The following is a 19,666-nucleotide window of genomic DNA, read 5'->3' as shown; positions in this document are numbered from 1 at the left end:
CATACAATCTTTGAGGTTCAGCAGTACCGTTGAGTGATTTAAATAAGGCCAAACTTTATTCATTGTTATTATTTTATTTATATTAGACTCTGGAGTGAAAAAGGATGCCATTCAAAAGGAGCATTGATTATACCATACAAACGCAATTCAAGGGTTAACAAGGTCAGTAGGCAGGGAGGGTGTTCAATGAAATCTGACATCACATATGTACATAACATCCTATAGAGACCTCAGAAACCCACTGCTATATAGTTATTATTGCTATTTACGGTAGAGCTACTGCAGCACCAGTGGCAGGAGTTTTATTGCTATGTGCCTGCTGTCATTGCATGGGATTTGTAGTTCTCTAATGGTCTCGAGGTTGGATGGGAGATGTAGTTCTCCATTCAGCCTACAGAGAGGAAGTACTGAAGCCCTCTCTTGAATGTTCTTTTTAAGAGCAAAGTTTCATGAGGGGATGGGCAACTCCAGTCCTTGGGGACTTGGTGTCCCTTCTGCACCGGACTCCAATAATCGCCTAATCATGATCTTCAGTTTAGAATGCAATTAGTTTATTCACCACTCTGGCCCCAAGGACAGGAGTTGCCCATCCCTGATTTAGATAATGTCATCAACAGTGAAATGTACAGTATAGTATCAGAAGGTAATACAAGGGAGGTACAGAATTTTCACCTATAAAAAGTAACTCAAATAAAAATTGCACGTTGAATACCAAGTGAGGAGACTGCATATTCATTCACCCAAAAATGTGTCTTGTTTCTATGTGTCAGTGTTTCTCTACAACAAGATATAGATATAAAAACGTGAAAATAAATTGGTGCTACATTTAAAAAACATAGAACTACAATGTCATAACGTCAATACCATTCTGGCTCGCCTCGCAACTGTTGACACTGGACAGACAAGGGGGATTGTAAGGGGTGACTTTGACCGAGTGAACCTGGTTCAGACGTCTTCATAATCATGCTACCTACTGTATCTATCTGACATTAGCTTACTGTGAGGTTCTACAGCAGGCCATTCAACCTTCTTGGTACTGATGTTACGCACCTTTAATTTACATCTAAAGCTCCATTTTTGGGGATTAGTTATTTATTCTTCATCTCAGTAAAGTGTCCATTCATAAAAAAACGGGAAAAAAATCGGTACTTTTTTAAACAAAAAAAATTAGCGTGAATACAGGTTCCTTGAATGGGCGGAGTTGGGGTGTGTTTGACTACTCCCGTAACCAGTCAGCATGCTGGGAGAGTACTGTACTTTCAGAAACAGCGTTTTGATTCGATATGGGGGAGCCGCCATTGAAGATCCACAGAGGAGGGTGTGCAGAGAGAAGGAAGACAAGAAAACAAGAAATCTCCATTATTCAAATTTGTTTCAAAATCATCTCATTTATGAAGATGAGCACTCACGTGGTCACATTATTCCCCTAACAACAGGGGTAGAGGAGGTAGAAGTTATCCACAACCACTGATCCAGGGTCTTTACCTCCAAATGGTTAAGGTTAGGAATGGGTGTCAGGTAATCTGATCCCAGATCAGAGGTGGATGGAGGCAACTTCTACCACAAGCACCAGGGACTGTTGTAAAAGTTAGGACTGGGATGGTAATGCTAGAAAGGACAAAGGTAGGGTAATGGTTAGGGTTAGGTCTCAGGTTTGTGGTCAGAAAGCACTGTATTTACATCCTTTCTAGCATGTCCAATGTCAGAGAGGTGACAACCGACGGAGTAAGTTGTTAGGGGCAGAAAGTGAGCTTTCCCATTCAAGCGATAGTACACATACTTTAGGTTAGTTGAATAAAAAAAAGAATGCCAGTTTACAGCAGGTGCGTAGACAGAATTTAGTTGGTAGATGGGCCTGCAGAAATTTGGATGGGCCAACGCTACCCAGGCCCACCCATGCCTACACTCCTGGCCTATAGGGCCCTGTGAGGTTGGAGCCACACCACCATCACAACCATCATCACCACTACCATCACCACCATCCCCAATACCATCACAACCATCATCACCACTACCATCACAACCATTACCACCATCCCCACTACCATCACCACCATCCCCACTATCACAACTATCATCGCCACCATCACAACTATTATCATCACAACGATTATCACCACCATCTCCACTACCATCACCACCATCCCCACTACCATCACAACCATCACCACCATTACCATCACCACCATCCCCAATACCATCACAACCATCATCACCACTACCATCACAACCATTACCACCATCCCCACTACCATCACCACCATCCCCACTATCACAACTATCATCGCCACCATCACAACTATTATCATCACAACGATTATCACCACCATCTCCACTACCATCACCACCATCCCCACTACCATCACAACCATCACCACCACTACCATCACCACCATCCCCAATACCATCACAACCATCATCACCACTACCATCACAAACATTACCACCATCCCCACTACCATCACCACCATCCCCACTATCACAACTATCATCGCCACCATCACAACTATTATCATCACAACGATTATCACCACCATCTCCACTACCATCACCACCACCACCATCCCCACTACCATCACCACCATCCCCACTACCATCACAACCACTACCATCACCACCATCCCCAATACCATCACAACCATCATCACCACTACCATCACAACCATTACCACCATCCCCACTACCATCACCACCATCCCCACTATCACAACTATCATCGCCACCATCACAACTATTATCATCACAACGATTATCACCACCATCTCCACTACCATCACCACCATCCCCACTACCATCACAACCATCACCACCATTACCATCACCACCATCCCCAATACCATCACAACCATCATCACCACTACCATCACAACCATTACCACCATCCCCACTACCATCACCACCATCCCCACTATCACAACTATCATCGCCACCATCACAACTATTATCATCACAACGATTATCACCACCATCTCCACTACCATCACCACCATCCCCACTACCATCACAACCATCACCACCACTACCATCACCACCATCCCCAATACCATCACAACCATCATCACCACTACCATCACAAACATTACCACCATCCCCACTACCATCACCACCATCCCCACTATCACAACTATCATCGCCACCATCACAACTATTATCATCACAACGATTATCACCACCATCTCCACTACCATCACCACCACCACCATCCCCACTACCATCACCACCATCCCCACTACCATCACAACCACTACCATCACCACCATCCCCAATACCATCACAACCATCATCACCACTACCATCACAACCATTACCACCATCCCCACTACCATCACCACCATCCCCACTATCACAACTATCATCGCCACCATCACAACTATTATCATCACAACGATTATCACCACCATCTCCACTACCATCACCACCACCACCATCTCCACTACCATCACCACCACCACCATCCCCACTACCACCACCACCATCCCCACTACCATCACCACCATCCCCACTACCATCACCATCATCCCCACTACCATCACCACCATCCCCACTACCATCACAACCATCATCCCAACTACCATCACCACCATCATCACTACTACCATCACCACCACAACCTTAACCACATTGACCACCATCACCACTCCCATCACCACCTTGACCATCACCACCATGACCACCATCACCACTCCCATCACCACCTTGACCGTCACCACCATGACCACCACCATCACCAGTTAGTTATATCCAGAATGTTTATTATCGACTAACAACAAACGTACAGGCAAAAAACACCTCGAGGGACGATTTACATGCATAGTGATGATAAATGCCACAGATTAGGATGTCACGAATACAAAGGAACTCACAGAGGGGGGTGGGGACTGCCTGTCAGTCAGGGGTAGGCTCTCATAGCCAGGGTTGCCATTGGAGGAAACGTTTGGAGTCCTGTGTAGAGACAGAAAGAGAGAGGAAACGAAAGGAAAAGCAGGAAGGCAGAAGAGGAGGAAGAGGAGCAGGAGTGGAAAATGAGTGAGAGAGAGGGGAAAAAGGGATGAGACACATTGAGAAAGACGAAAAGAGGGAGGTGGACCAAAGGAGGGAACCGAGGTGGGGTAAGAAGAGAAAGGGAGGAAGAGCGATTAGAGAAATGGTGATGTAGAAACGGACCTCCTTATAACTGGTGGCATTAGTGTTATTAGGGCACTATATCTACGTAGGCAGGGGGATAGCTGGAGGTTTCAGCATGGGGGACACAGATATTATACACACAGTGCACTCCTGATAAGTCCACTTTGGGAAATGCAAAGTCATGTACAATGATGAAATGCACATTTGTGTACAACGTGTACGTGCATGGCAATTTAAAACTTCACCAGTCCCAATTCAAAATACATTCATTTTTAATTGCTCTGGATATCCACATGCTCCACTTTAGTGTGTGCTTTCTAGTCGGCCCCAAACCAGAGCATTTATCAGGAGTCCACTGCATTCTTATTGTTTCTTGGGTACCTGGAATCGGAGTTACTTTACTCTGGGCAGTTTGGTCATGATACTGTTACTATTAGATCTAGGCTAGGGCCACTGACGATCACAGTGTTTACAGCGCCTGAATACACCAACTGGACTTGGCATTTAGTTATGTTCTACATGCTAAGACATAAGGTAGGAAAGTACACTTCTTAGGGCATTAACTGGACTGGCATAGTATAGAAAGAGAGTGAAAGAGAGGAAGAGACATTGAGAGGAAGTGACAGTGAGATGAAGTGACAGTGAGAGGTAGTGAAAGACAGAGAGAGAGTGAGAGAGTGAAAGAGAGGAAGAGACAGTGAGAGGGAGTGAAAGACCGAGAGAGAGTGAGAGAGAGGAAGAGACAGTGAGAGGGAGTGAAAGACCGAGAGAGAGTGAGAGAGAGGAAGTGACAGTGAGAGGGAGTGACAGTGAGAGGGAGTGAAAGACCGAGAGAGAGTGAGAGAGAGGAAGTGACAGTGAGAAGGAGTAAAAGACAGAGAGAGAGTGAGAGAGAGGAAGTGACAGTGAGAGGGAGTGACAGTGAGAGGGAGTGAAAGACTGAGAGAGAGTGAGAGAGAGGAAGAGACAGTGAGAGGGGGTGAAAGAGAGGAAGTGACAGTGAGAGAGAGTGAAAGAGAGAAAGTGACAGTGAGAGAGAGTGAAAGAGAGGAAGTGACAGTGAGAGGGAGTGAAAGAGAGGAAGTGACAGTGAGAGAGAGTGAGAGAGAGGAAGAGACAGTGAGAGGGAGTGAAAGACCGAGAGAGAGTGAGAGAGTGATAAAGAAATAATAAAGGACAGAGACAGAAAGAGAGAGAGGTGAGAGTAATTTGAGAGACTTGATAACATGAGACTTGGACACCACAGTGTGGATGGTGGGTGGGAGTGATGGGGTTTACCTAGGTCAACCTGAGCCTCATATCTCCGCAGTATTAAGGCCTGTGTCTAAAATGACACCATATTCCCCATATAGTGCACTACTTTTGGACACTGGGCCCCAAGTAGTGCACTATATGGTGAATAGGGTGTCATTTGAAACACACTCAAGATCTGTGAGTGATCGATCGGACCGGTCTATGTCTGTCTTGGAAGGTGCGACAGACCGATAGACAGACACACAGAAAGACAGACTTCTGGAGTTGTGTCTGTTTCTCTGCCTACCCTGCAGTCCACAGTAGCCCTATCTGTGTGTCTGTTTCTCTGCCTACCCTACGGTCCACAGTAGCCCTGTCTGTGTGTCTGTTTCTCTGCAGTCCACAGTAGACCTGTCTGTGGGTCTGTTTCTCTGCCTACCCTGCAGTCCACAGTAGATCTGTCTGTGGGTCTGTTTCTCTGCCTACCCTGCAGTCCACAGTAGCCCTATCTGTGTGTCTGTTTCTCTGCCTACCCTATGGTCCACAGTAGCCTTGCCTGTGTCTGTTTCTCTGCCTACCCTGCAGTCCACAGCAGACCTATCTGTGTGTATGTTTCTCTGCCTACCCTGCAGTCCACAGCAGACCTATCTGTGTGTCTGTTTCTCTGCCTACCCTATGGTCCACAGTAGCCTTGCCTGTGTCTATTTCTCTGCCTACCCTGCAGTCCACAGTAGATCTGTCTGTGTGTTTGTTTCTCTGCCTACCCTGCAGTCCACAGCAGACCTATCTGTGTGTCTGTTTCTCTGCCTACCCTATGGTCCACAGTAGCCTTGCCTGTGTCTGTTTCTCTGCCTACCCTGCAGTCCACAGTAGCCCTGTCTGTGTGTCTGTTTCTCTGCCTACCCTGCAGTCCACAGCAGACCTATCTGTGTGTCTGTTTCTCTGCCTACCCTGCAGTCCACAGCAGACCTATCTGTGTGTCTGTTTCTCTGCCTACCCTGCAGTCCACAGCAGACCTATCTGTGTGTCTGTTTCTCTGCCTACCCTGCAGTCCACAGCAGACCTATCTGTGTGTCTGTTTCTCTGCCTACCCTGCAGTCCACAGCAGACCTATCTGTGTGTCTGTTTCTCTGCCTACCCTGCAGTCCACAGCAGACCTATCTGTGTGTCTGTTTCTCTGCCTACCCTGCAGTCCACAGCAGACCTATCTGTGTGTCTGTTTCTCTGCTTACCCTGCAGTCCACAGTAGACCTATCTGTGTGTATGTTTCTCTGCCTACCCTGCAGTCCACAGTAGACCTGTCTATGTGTCTGTTTCTCTGCCTACCCTGCGGGCCACGGCAGACCTATCTGTGGGTCTGTTTCTCTATCTGTGTGTCTGTTTCTCTGCCTACCCTGCAGTCCACAGTAGACCTATCTGTGGGTCTATTTCTCTATCTGTGTGTCTGTTTCTCTGCCTACCTTGCAGTCCACAGCAGACCTATCTGTGTGTCTGTCTGCGTTGCGTGTGTTTGCTTCCCCTGACAAAGTGATCCGTATGTGTCTATATGGAGGCAGAGTGGTTCTGACTACTCCATCACTGTACATGTCTGGGTGGGTGTGAGGTAGAACTATATCCAATGTATTTCCAATGTCAAATGTTTGCCATGTGTTCATGTATGCTAACATTACAGGGTGTGGTGAAGTAAATATGTGTGTCTTTTCAAGCTGTGCATCTAAAACCTCTGTGTGTCTCTGTTTTGTACCTCTCCTTTACTTTTGCTCATTAACATAGCAGACTTAGTCAGTAGGTCTGTGTGTGTTCATGCACGCTCCACTACTCTATACTGGGCCTATATGAGTGTCCTGATCTTGTTGGCTTCAGTTGGGAGCTTTGAGTTGAAGTTACACCAAGGCACAGATCTAGGATCAGCTTAACCTCCCCCAAGTCTTCATCCTCAACCACTATTGTAAAAAAAAAACTGACCTTGGCTCAGTGACTGGGGGAAACTTCATCTTATTCCCGGGGGGTCTCTCTGAGGCAACTCTGTCTGTCTGTCTGTCTGTGTGTGTGTCTGTGTGTCTGTGTTACTCACGGGAGGGGTGGCGCGCTAGAAAAGGGAGGAGTCCACCCGCCTCCCTGGTAATTATAGAAGGGGGGCAAGGCCCCTCGCTGAGACCCCGCGACCGGCTGTCTACGTGCCTGATGGGAAGTGAAGGGGTCCTCGCTCTCGCTGTCCGAATCTTCATACTCCTCGGAATCACTGTCGCCCGTCAGAGAGAGGGGAGAGGAGAACTCATGAGAACAACAATTAGGGGTTTTGGTAACACTTTGTATGAACCTGTGAAATCCTATGGAACAGATACGGAACACACTCTTCATGTGTGGAAGACAGCCACAACATCTGTGTACTTTTACCTTACTGTACAAGAAAACAAACAAAAAAAAAAATTAAAATAGTAATACTGTGTAAAAGTTTTAGGCAGGTGTGAGAAAATGCTGTAAAGTAAGAATGCTTTCAAAAATAGACATGTTAATAGATTATATTTATCAATAAACAAAATGCAAAGTGAGTGAACAGAAGAAAAATCTAAATCAAATCCATATTTGGTGTGCTTTGCCTTCAAAACAGCATCAATTATTGTAGGTACACTTGCACAAAGTCAGGGATTTTGTAGGTATATAGTCAGGTGTATGATTAAACAATTATACCAAACAGGTGCTAATTATCATCAATTCATTTCTGCAAATGTTGGGGATTTGGTCAGAATTAATGGTCTCCTCAATACTGAGAAGTACAGGCAGATATTTATCCATTATGCAATACCATCTGGGAAGCATCTGATTGGCCCCAAATTTAATCTGCAGCATGACAACAACCCCAAACATACAGCGAAAGTCATTAAGAACTATCTTCAGCGTTAAGAAGAACAGGGAGTCCTGGAAGTGATGGTATGGCCCCCACAGAGCCCTGATCTCAACATCATCGAGTCTGGCTGGGATTACATGAAGAGAGAGAAGCACCTGAGGCTGCCTAAATCCACAGAAGAACTGTGGTTAGTTCTCCAAGATGTTTGAGCCAACCTACCTGCCGAGTTCCTTCAAAAACTGTAAATGTACAGTTTAGAAGAATTTATGCTGTTTTGAAGGCAAAGGGTGGTCACACCAAATATTGATTTGATGTAGATTTTTCTTCTATTCGCTCACTTTGCATTTTGTTAATTGATAAATATAAAAACTATTAACATGTCTATTTATTTTAAAGCATTCTTACTTTACAGCATTTTTTCACACCTGCCAAAAACCTTTGCACAATACTGTATATATATTTTTTTATCTGTTCAATTAATGTGTTTGTGATGGTGCATTCAGCAATGTCCTTTGGAATACAGACCTCCTGTTAATTTTACATCGATATTCACAAATAGAAAAAATTAATCCCCTTGTTGATCCCTGAATCTGTTTTTCCCTTCATGGCTGTGACACAGTTGGAAGCTGTTTACTACAGACAGACACACAGACAGAAGCTCTGACAGACCTGGAGGTACAGTAGTGAGTTACATGCCCATCCAGTACGTCAACCCACACCTAAAGATACACCTCTATATACAGTGGGGCAAAAAAAGTATTTAGTCAGCCACCAATTGTGCAAGTTCTCCCACTTAAAAAGATGAGTGAGGCCTGTAATTTTCATAATATGTACACTTCAACTATGACAGACAAAATGAGAAAAAAAAATCCAGAAAATCACATTGTAGGATTTTTAATGAATGTATTTGCAAATTATGGTGGAATATAAGTATTTGGTCAATAACAAAAGTTTTTCAATACTTTGTTATATACCCTTTGTTGGCAATGACAGAGGTCAAACGTTTTCTGTAAGTCTTCACAAGGTTTTCACACACTGTTGCTGGTATTTTGGCCCATTTCTCCATGCAGATATCCTCTAGAGCAGTGATGTTTTGGGGCTGTTGCTGGGCAACACGGACTTTCAACTCCCTCCAAAGATTTTCTATGGGGTTGAGATCTGGAGACTGGCTAGGCCACTCCAGGACCTTGAAATGCTTCTTACGAAGCCACTCCTTCGTTGCCCGGAGGAGTGTTTGGGATCATTGTCATGCTGAAAGACCCAGCCACGTTTCATCTTCAATGCCCTTGCTGATGGAAGGAGGTTTTCACTCAAAATCTCACGATATATGGCCCCATTCATTCTTTCCTTTACACAGACCAGTCGTCCTGGTCCCTTTGCAGAAAAACAGCCCCAAAGCATGATGTTTCCACCCCCATGCTTCACAGTAGGTATGGTGTTCTTTGGATGCAACTCAGCATTCTTTGTCCTCCAAACACGACGAGTTGAGTTTTTACCAAAAAGTTATATTTTGGTTTCATCTGACCATATGACATTCTCCCAATCTTCTTCTGGATCATCCAAATGCTCTCTAAATCAAATCAAATCAAATCACATTTATATATATAGCCCTTCGTACATCAGCTGATATCTCAAAGTGCTGTACAGAAACCCAGCCTAAAACCCCAAACAGCAAGCAATGCAGGTGTAGAAGCACGGTGGCTAGGAAAAACTACCTAGAAAGGCCAAAACCTAGGAAGAAACCTAGAGAGGAACCAGGCTATGTGGGGTGGCCAGTCCTCTTCTGGCTGTGCCGGGTGGAGATTATAACAGCAAACTTCAGACGGGCCTGGACATGTACTGGCTTAAGCAGGGGGACACATCTGGCACTGCAGGATTTGAGTCCCTGGCGGCGTAGTGTGTTACTGATGGTAGGCTTTGTTACTTTGGTCCCAGCTCTCTGCAGGTCATTCACTAGGTCCCCCCATGTGGTTCTGGAATTTTTGCTCACCGTTCTTGTGATCATTTTGACCCCACGGGGTGAGATCTTGCGTGGAGCCCCAGATCGAGGGAGATTATCAGTGGTCTTGTATGTCTTCCATTTCCTAATAATTGCTCCCACAGTTGATTTCTTCAAACCAAGCTGCTTACCTATTGCAGATTCAATCTTCCCAGCGTGGTGCAAGTCTACAATTTTGTTTCTGGTGTCCTTTGACAGCTCTTTGGTCTTGGCCATAGTGGAGTTTGGAGTGTGACTGTTTGAGGTTGTGGACAGGTGTCTTTTATACTGATAACAAGTTCAAACAGGTGCCATTAATACAGGTAACGAGTGGAGGACAGAGGAGCCTCTTAAAGAAGAGGTTACAGGTCTGTGAGAGCCAGAAATCTTGCTTGTTTGTAGGTGACCAAATACTTATTTTCCACCATAATTTCCAAATAAATTCATTAAAAATCCTACAATGTGATTTTCTGGATTATTTTTCTCGTTGTCTGTCACAGTTGAAGTGTACCTATGATGAAAATTACAGGCGGGAGAACTTGCACAATTGGTGGCTGACTAAATATTTTTTTGCCCCACTGTAGTACAACCTTACCTTACTGCTGAGCATGTTCAGAGGAAATGTTAAACTATGATGTAGAAGATTTCAGCAACAACATTATGACATCAATAACATATCTCGTTCTCTATCTCTCTCTCATACACACACAGACACACACACCTGGGGAAGCTTCTCCAGGCGCCGGGCAGGGAACAGAGGATGGCAGTGAAGGCCAGAGCCGAAAGGAAAGAGTAGAGAGAGAGGTAGAGCAATCCCTCCATCCCATCAGAGCACAGGCCTTTCAAAGAGTCAATATAATCCTAAGAAACAGAGACAGAAAGAGCAAAAAGACTTGAGAAAACAGCAAGAACACACCAGAGACCATTACACCCCATGTTAAACACCAGGCCTACCTTGTTGAGACCTTGACAGTGGAGTAGCGCCACCAGCTGGTGAAAGTTGCCCTCTGTGGCATTGAGAATCTGCTGAACCTCCCTGAGTGACTTCTACAACAACAATAGGTAAGGATAATTTCACACTTAGTTTCATGAACTGTGTTTTATGTATTTGGCAGCCATTTTGTGTCATGGGTTGCACCCTGGCCCTGTGTGACGTACCTCTGCCTTGGGGACCTGTGGGAGAGCATTCCGGTCCAGGCTGGATAGGTGTGTGTGGATGCTGGAAAGGGACCTCTGTGACTGGGTCAGCAGCTGCAGACAACAGGTAATTGAAAATATTGCTTAGCATCATCATGCTAACACGGTATAATCTATAAACATCCTGATCAGTACCTATCAGATAATACAAGTTTACTTACTGTCCTATAATCAGTGCCACCAGGGTTGGAATTACAGAGCTGCCCAGAAATAATCCAAACCACCATTTATTTACATTGGTCCAGCCCACTAATTTCAGGGCACTCAGAAGAGTCCATGTGTTATTGAAACCCTGATCCCCTAACACCACTACGTGAGACACAGCATCTACGGAGAACAGTTACTACCTGCTGGAAAGGGCTGTTCATACGTCTGCTGCAGGTCAGGTAATAATCCAACACGTCTGGATAGGACAGAGGACAGCAGCAGACCATCAATAGGCAATGAATGAAGTGTGTCAGGGCATTTCAGCATCAAAATGAACGGCTATATGAATGAAATGATCAGAGACTCTTAGTTAGTGTGCAGCGATGCACTACTGTACCTGAGCTGGTCCCAGAGTTGAAGTGGGTGGAGTTGAGCACAAAGGTGTTAGGATCTGTACAGAAGTCACTGACAGACTGGAGATGCAGAGAGAGGTAGTGGAGGAAGAGAGGTAGAGAGGGATATAGAAAGAAATACATAGAAAGAGAGAGAGGTAGAGAGGTGAAGGGGGAGAGAAATTGAGGGAGAGATCACAAGGGAAAAGTTAACAGAGACACACATCCCTCCTCAGATATCTGACAGCAGCACTTGACCCACTGCCTGTTCTATTGATTTACTGAGTGAATCACATGTTGAATAGATCTACTGTACCTTTACATGCTGCATAGACCTACTGTCCCTCTCCATACTGTATAGACCTACTGTCCCTCTCCATACTGTATAGATCTACTGTCCCTCTCCATACTGTATAGATCAACTGTACCTTTACATGTTGAATAGATCTACTGTCCCTCTCCATACTGTATAGACCTACTGTCCCTCTCCATACTGTATAGATCTACTGTCCCTCTCCATACTGTATAGACCTACTGTCCCTCTCCATACTGTATAGACCTACTGTCCCTCTCCATACTGTATAGATCTACTGTCCCTCTCCATAATGTATAGATCTACTGTACCTTTACATGCTGCATAGACCTACTGTCCCTCTCCATACTGTATAGACCTACTGTCCCTCTCCATACTGTATAGATCTACTGTCCCTCTCCATACTGTATAGACCTACTGTCCCTCTCCATACTGTATAGACCTACTGTCCCTCTCCATACTGTATAGATCTACTGTACCTTTACATGTTGAATAGATCTACTGTCCCTCTCCATACTGTATAGACCTACTGTCCCTCTCCATACTGTATAGACCTACTGTCCCTCTCCATACTGTATAGATCTACTGTACCTTTACATGTTGAATAGATCTACTGTCCCTCTCCATACTGTATAGATCTACTGTCCCTTTACATGTTGAATAGATCTACTGTCCCTCTCCATGTTGTATAGACCTACTGTCCCTCTCCATACTGTATAGACCTACTGTCCCTCTCCATACTGTATAGATCTACTGTACCTTTACATGTTGAATAGATCTACTGTACCTTTACATACTGTATAGACCTACTGTCCCTCTCCATACTGTATAGACCTACTGTCCCTCTCCATACTGTATAGATCTACTGTACCTTTACATGTTGAATAGATCTACTGTACCTCTCCATACTGTATAGACCTACTGTCCCTCTCCATACTGTATAGATCTACTGTCCCTCTCCATACTGTATAGACCTACTGTCCCTCTCCATACTGTATAGACCTACTGTCCCTCTCCATACTGTATAGATCTACTGTCCCTCTCCATAATGTATAGATCTACTGTACCTTTACATGCTGCATAGACCTACTGTCCCTCTCCATACTGTATAGACCTACTGTCCCTCTCCATACTGTATAGATCTACTGTCCCTCTCCATACTGTATAGACCTACTGTCCCTCTCCATACTGTATAGACCTACTGTCCCTCTCCATACTGTATAGATCTACTGTACCTTTACATGTTGAATAGATCTACTGTCCCTCTCCATACTGTATAGACCTACTGTCCCTCTCCATACTGTATAGACCTACTGTCCCTCTCCATACTGTATAGATCTACTGTACCTTTACATGTTGAATAGATCTACTGTCCCTCTCCATACTGTATAGATCTACTGTCCCTTTACATGTTGAATAGATCTACTGTCCCTCTCCATACTGTATAGACCTACTGTCCCTCTCCATACTGTATAGACCTACTGTCCCTCTCCATACTGTATAGATCTACTGTACCTTTACATGTTGAATAGATCTACTGTCCCTCTCCATACTGTATAGACCTACTGTCCCTCTCCATACTGTATAGACCTACTGTCCCTCTCCATACTGTATAGATCTACTGTACCTTTACATGTTGAATAGATCTACTGTCCCTCTCCATACTGTATAGACCTACTGTCCCTCTCCATACTGTATAGACCTACTGTCCCTCTCCATACTGTATAGATCTACTGTACCTTTACATGTTGAATAGATCTACTGTCCCTCTCCATACTGTATAGATCTACTGTCCCTTTACATGTTGAATAGATCTACTGTCCCTCTCCATACTGTATAGACCTACTGTCCCTCTCCATACTGTATAGACCTACTGTCCCTCTCCATACTGTATAGATCTACTGTACCTTTACATGTTGAATAGATCTACTGTCCCTCTCCATACTGTATAGACCTACTGTCCCTCTCCATACTGTATAGACCTACTGTCCCTCTCCATACTGTATAGATCTACTGTACCTTTACATGTTGAATAGATCTACTGTCCCTCTCCATACTGTATAGATCTACTGTCCCTTTACATGTTGAATAGATCTACTGTCCCTCTCCATACTGTATAGACCTACTGTCCCTCTCCATACTGTATAGATCTACTGTACCTTTACATGTTGAATAGATCTACTGTCCCTCTCCATACTGTATAGACCTACTGTCCCTCTCCATACTGTATAGATCTACTGTACCTTTACATGTTGAATAGATCTACTGTCCCTCTCCATACTGTATAGATCTACTGTACCTTTACATGTTGAATAGATCTACTGTCCCTCTCCATACTGTATAGATCTACTGTACCTTTACATGTTGAATAGATCTACTGTCCCTCTCCATACTGTATAGATCTACTGTACCTTTACATGTTGAATAGATCTACTGTCCCTCTCCATACTGTATAGATCTACTGTACCTTTACATGTTGAATAGATCTACTGTCCCTCTCCATACTGTATAGACCTACTGTCCCTCTCCATACTGTATAGATCTACTGTACCTTTACATGTTGAATAGACCTACTGTCCCTCTCCATACTGTATAGATCTACTGTACCTTTACATGTTGAATAGATCTACTGTCCCTCTCCATACTGTATAGACCTACTGTCCCTCTCCATACTGTATAGATCTACTGTACCTTTACATGTTGAATAGATCTACTGTCCCTCTCCATACTGTATAGAGCTACTGTACCTTTACATGTTGAATAGATCTACTGTCCCTCTCCATACTGTATAGACCTACTGTCCCTCTCCATACTGTATAGATCTACTGTACCTTTACATGTTGAATAGATCTACTGTCCCTCTCCATACTGTATAGATCTACTGTACCTTTACATGTTGAATAGATCTACTGTCCCTCTCCATACTGTATAGACCTACTGTCCCTCTCCATACTGTATAGATCTACTGTACCTTTACATGTTGAATAGACCTACTGTCCCTCTCCATACTGTATAGATCTACTGTACCTTTACATGTTGAATAGATCTACTGTCCCTCTCCATACTGTATAGATCTACTGTCCCTTTACATGTTGAATAGATCTACTGTCCCTCTCCATACTGTATAGATCTACTGTCCCTCTCCATACTGTATAGATCTACTGTCCCTTTACATGTTGAATAGATCTACTGTCCCTCTCCATACTGTATAGAACTACTGTCCCTCTCCATACTGTATAGATCTACTGTACCTTTACATGCTGCATAGACCTACTGTCCCTCTCCATACTGTATGGATCTACTGTACCTTTACATGTTGAATAGATCTACTGTCCCTCTCCATACTGTATAGACCTACTGTCCCTCTCCATACTGTATAGACCTACTGTCCCTCTCCATACTGTATAGATCTACTGTACCTTTACATGTTGAATAGACCTACTGTCCCTCTCCATACTGTATAGATCTACTGTACCTTTACATGTTGAATAGATCTACTGTCCCTCTCCATACTGTATAGATCTACTGTCCCTCTCCATACTGTATGGATCTACTGTCCCTTTACATGCTGCATAGACCTACTGTCCCTCTCCATACTGTATAGATCTACTGTACCTTTACATGTTGAATAGATCTACTGTCCCTCTCCATACTGTATAGATCTACTGTCCCTTTACATGTTGAATAGATCTACTGTCCCTCTCCATACTGTATAGATCTACTGTCCCTCTCCATACTGTATAGATCTACTGTACCTTTACATGCTGCATAGACCTACTGTCCCTCTCCATACTGTATGGATCTACTGTACCTTTACATGTTGAATAGATCTACTGTCCCTCTCCATACTGTATAGATCTACTGTCCCTCTCCATACTGTATAGACCTACTGTCCCTCTCCATACTGTATAGATCTACTGTACCTTTACATGTTGAATAGATCTACTGTCCCTCTCCATACTGTATAGATCTACTGTCCCTTTACATGTTGAATAGATCTACTGTCCCTCTCCATACTGTATAGATCTACTGTCCCTCTCCATACTGTATAGATCTACTGTCCCTCTCCATACTGTATAGATCTACTGTACCTCTCCATACTGTATAGATCTACTGTCCCTCTCCATAATGTATAGATCTACTGTCCCTCTCCATACTGTATAGATCTACTGTCCCTCTCCATACTGTATAGATCTACTGTCCCTCTCCATACTGTATAGACCTACTGTCCCTTTACATGTTGAATAGATCTACTGTCCCTCTCCATACTGTATAGACCTACTGTCCCTTTACATGTTGAATAGATCTACTGTCCCTCTCCATACTGTATAGATCTACTGTCCCTCTCCATACTGTATAGATCTACTGTACCTTTACATGTTGAATAGATCTACTGTCCCTCTCCATACTGTATAGATCTACTGTCCCTTTACATGTTGAATAGATCTACTGTCCCTCTCTATACTGTATAGATCTACTGTCCCTCTCCATACTGTATAGATCTAATGTCCCTCTCCATACTGTATAGATCTACTGTACCTTTACATGTTGAATAGATCTACTGTCCCTCTCCATACTGTATAGATCTACTGTCCCTTTACATGTTGAATAGATCTACTGTCCCTCTCCATACTGTATAGATCTACTGTACCTTTACATGTTGAATAGATCTACTGTCCCTCTCCATACTGTATAGATCTACTGTCCCTTTACATGTTGAATAGATCTACTGTCCCTCTCCATACTGTATAGATCTACTGTCCCTTTACATGTTGAATAGATCTACTGTCCCTCTCCATACTGTATAGATCTACTGTCCCTTTACATGTTGAATAGATCTACTGTCCCTCTCCATACTGTATAGATCTACTGTCCCTTTACATGTTGAATAGATCTACTGTCCCTCTCCATACTGTATAGATCTACTGTCCCTCTCCATACTGTATAGATCTACTGTCCCTCTCCATACTGTATAGATCTACTGTACCTCTCCATACTGTATAGATCTACTGTCCCTCTCCATAATGTATAGATCTACTGTCCCTCTCCATACTGTATAGATCTACTGTCCCTCTCCATACTGTATAGATCTACTGTCCCTCTCCATACTGTATAGACCTACTGTCCCTTTACATGTTGAATAGATCTACTGTCCCTCTCCATACTGTATAGACCTACTGTCCCTTTACATGTTGAATAGATCTACTGTCCCTCTCCATACTGTATAGATCTACTGTCCCTCTCCATACTGTATAGATCTACTGTACCTTTACATGTTGAATAGATCTACTGTCCCTCTCCATACTGTATAGATCTACTGTCCCTTTACATGTTGAATAGATCTACTGTCCCTCTCTATACTGTATAGATCTACTGTCCCTCTCCATACTGTATAGACCTACTGTCCCTCTCCATACTGTATAGATCTACTGTACCTTTACATGTTGAATAGATCTACTGTCCCTCTCCATACTGTATAGACCTACTGTCCCTCTCCATACTGTATAGATCTACTGTACCTTTACATGTTGAATAGATCTACTGTCCCTCTCCATACTGTATAGAGCTACTGTACCTTTACATGTTGAATAGATCTACTGTCCCTCTCCATACTGTATAGACCTACTGTCCCTCTCCATACTGTATAGATCTACTGTACCTTTACATGTTGAATAGATCTACTGTCCCTCTCCATACTGTATAGATCTACTGTACCTTTACATGTTGAATAGATCTACTGTCCCTCTCCATACTGTATAGACCTACTGTCCCTCTCCATACTGTATAGATCTACTGTACCTTTACATGTTGAATAGACCTACTGTCCCTCTCCATACTGTATAGATCTACTGTACCTTTACATGTTGAATAGATCTACTGTCCCTCTCCATACTGTATAGATCTACTGTCCCTTTACATGTTGAATAGATCTACTGTCCCTCTCCATACTGTATAGATCTACTGTCCCTCTCCATACTGTATAGATCTACTGTCCCTTTACATGTTGAATAGATCTACTGTCCCTCTCCATACTGTATAGATCTACTGTCCCTCTCCATACTGTATAGATCTACTGTACCTTTACATGCTGCATAGACCTACTGTCCCTCTCCATACTGTATGGATCTACTGTACCTTTACATGTTGAATAGATCTACTGTCCCTCTCCATACTGTATAGACCTACTGTCCCTCTCCATACTGTATAGACCTACTGTCCCTCTCCATACTGTATAGATCTACTGTACCTTTACATGTTGAATAGACCTACTGTCCCTCTCCATACTGTATAGATCTACTGTACCTTTACATGTTGAATAGATCTACTGTCCCTCTCCATACTGTATAGATCTACTGTCCCTCTCCATACTGTATGGATCTACTGTCCCTTTACATGCTGCATAGACCTACTGTCCCTCTCCATACTGTATAGATCTACTGTACCTTTACATGTTGAATAGATCTACTGTCCCTCTCCATACTGTATAGATCTACTGTCCCTTTACATGTTGAATAGATCTACTGTCCCTCTCCATACTGTATAGATCTACTGTCCCTCTCCATACTGTATAGATCTACTGTACCTTTACATGCTGCATAGACCTACTGTCCCTCTCCATACTGTATGGATCTACTGTACCTTTACATGTTGAATAGATCTACTGTCCCTCTCCATACTGTATAGATCTACTGTCCCTCTCCATACTGTATAGACCTACTGTCCCTCTCCATACTGTATAGATCTACTGTACCTTTACATGTTGAATAGATCTACTGTCCCTCTCCATACTGTATAGATCTACTGTCCCTTTACATGTTGAATAGATCTACTGTCCCTCTCCATACTGTATAGATCTACTGTCCCTCTCCATACTGTATAGATCTACTGTCCCTCTCCATACTGTATAGATCTACTGTACCTCTCCATACTGTATAGATCTACTGTCCCTCTCCATAATGTATAGATCTACTGTCCCTCTCCATACTGTATAGATCTACTGTCCCTCTCCATACTGTATAGATCTACTGTCCCTCTCCATACTGTATAGACCTACTGTCCCTTTACATGTTGAATAGATCTACTGTCCCTCTCCATACTGTATAGACCTACTGTCCCTTTACATGTTGAATAGATCTACTGTCCCTCTCCATACTGTATAGATCTACTGTCCCTCTCCATACTGTATAGATCTACTGTACCTTTACATGTTGAATAGATCTACTGTCCCTCTCCATACTGTATAGATCTACTGTCCCTTTACATGTTGAATAGATCTACTGTCCCTCTCTATACTGTATAGATCTACTGTCCCTCTCCATACTGTATAGATCTAATGTCCCTCTCCATACTGTATAGATCTACTGTACCTTTACATGTTGAATAGATCTACTGTCCCTCTCCATACTGTATAGATCTACTGTCCCTTTACATGT

The 19,666-nt window shown here is 43.5% G+C and overlaps 1 protein-coding gene across 10 annotated transcripts in view; it reads right to left on the bottom strand.

The window, feature by feature from the left end:
• Positions 1–54: 54 nt before the first annotated feature.
• The window catches only part of LOC110508830 (protein tweety homolog 1), a 40,946-nt gene continuing 21,334 nt past the window's right edge, over positions 55–19,666 (bottom strand). For 3 of the 10 annotated variants that reach the window (XM_090224755.1, XM_090224758.1, XM_090224790.1), the window contains 8 exons: positions 11,926–12,001; positions 11,729–11,784; positions 11,343–11,435; positions 11,139–11,231; positions 10,906–11,045; positions 7,433–7,600; positions 3,864–3,942; positions 55–1,251 (listed from right to left, as the gene is read on the bottom strand). In XM_090224755.1, the coding sequence (XP_090080881.1) occupies positions 1,168–1,251; positions 3,864–3,942; positions 7,433–7,600; positions 10,906–11,045; positions 11,139–11,231; positions 11,343–11,435; positions 11,729–11,784; positions 11,926–12,001 (789 nt within the window). In that variant the 3' untranslated portion in view covers positions 55–1,167. Of the gene's footprint in view, positions 1,257–3,863; positions 3,943–7,432; positions 7,601–10,905; positions 11,046–11,138; positions 11,232–11,342; positions 11,436–11,728; positions 11,785–11,925; positions 12,002–19,666 lie in introns of all 10 variants that reach the window. The other 7 variants (XM_036968400.2, XM_090224783.1, XM_036968393.2 and 4 more) reach the window with 5 other exon arrangements.

The sequence above is a fragment of the Oncorhynchus mykiss genome, chromosome 3, assembly GCF_057628025.1.
Source record: "Oncorhynchus mykiss isolate SJ-2025 chromosome 3, ASM5762802v1, whole genome shotgun sequence".
NCBI classification, from domain to species: Eukaryota; Metazoa; Chordata; class Actinopteri; order Salmoniformes; family Salmonidae; genus Oncorhynchus; species Oncorhynchus mykiss.
The sequence above is the reverse complement of the archived record's forward strand: the minus strand, read 5'-3'. Positions and strand labels throughout refer to the sequence as shown.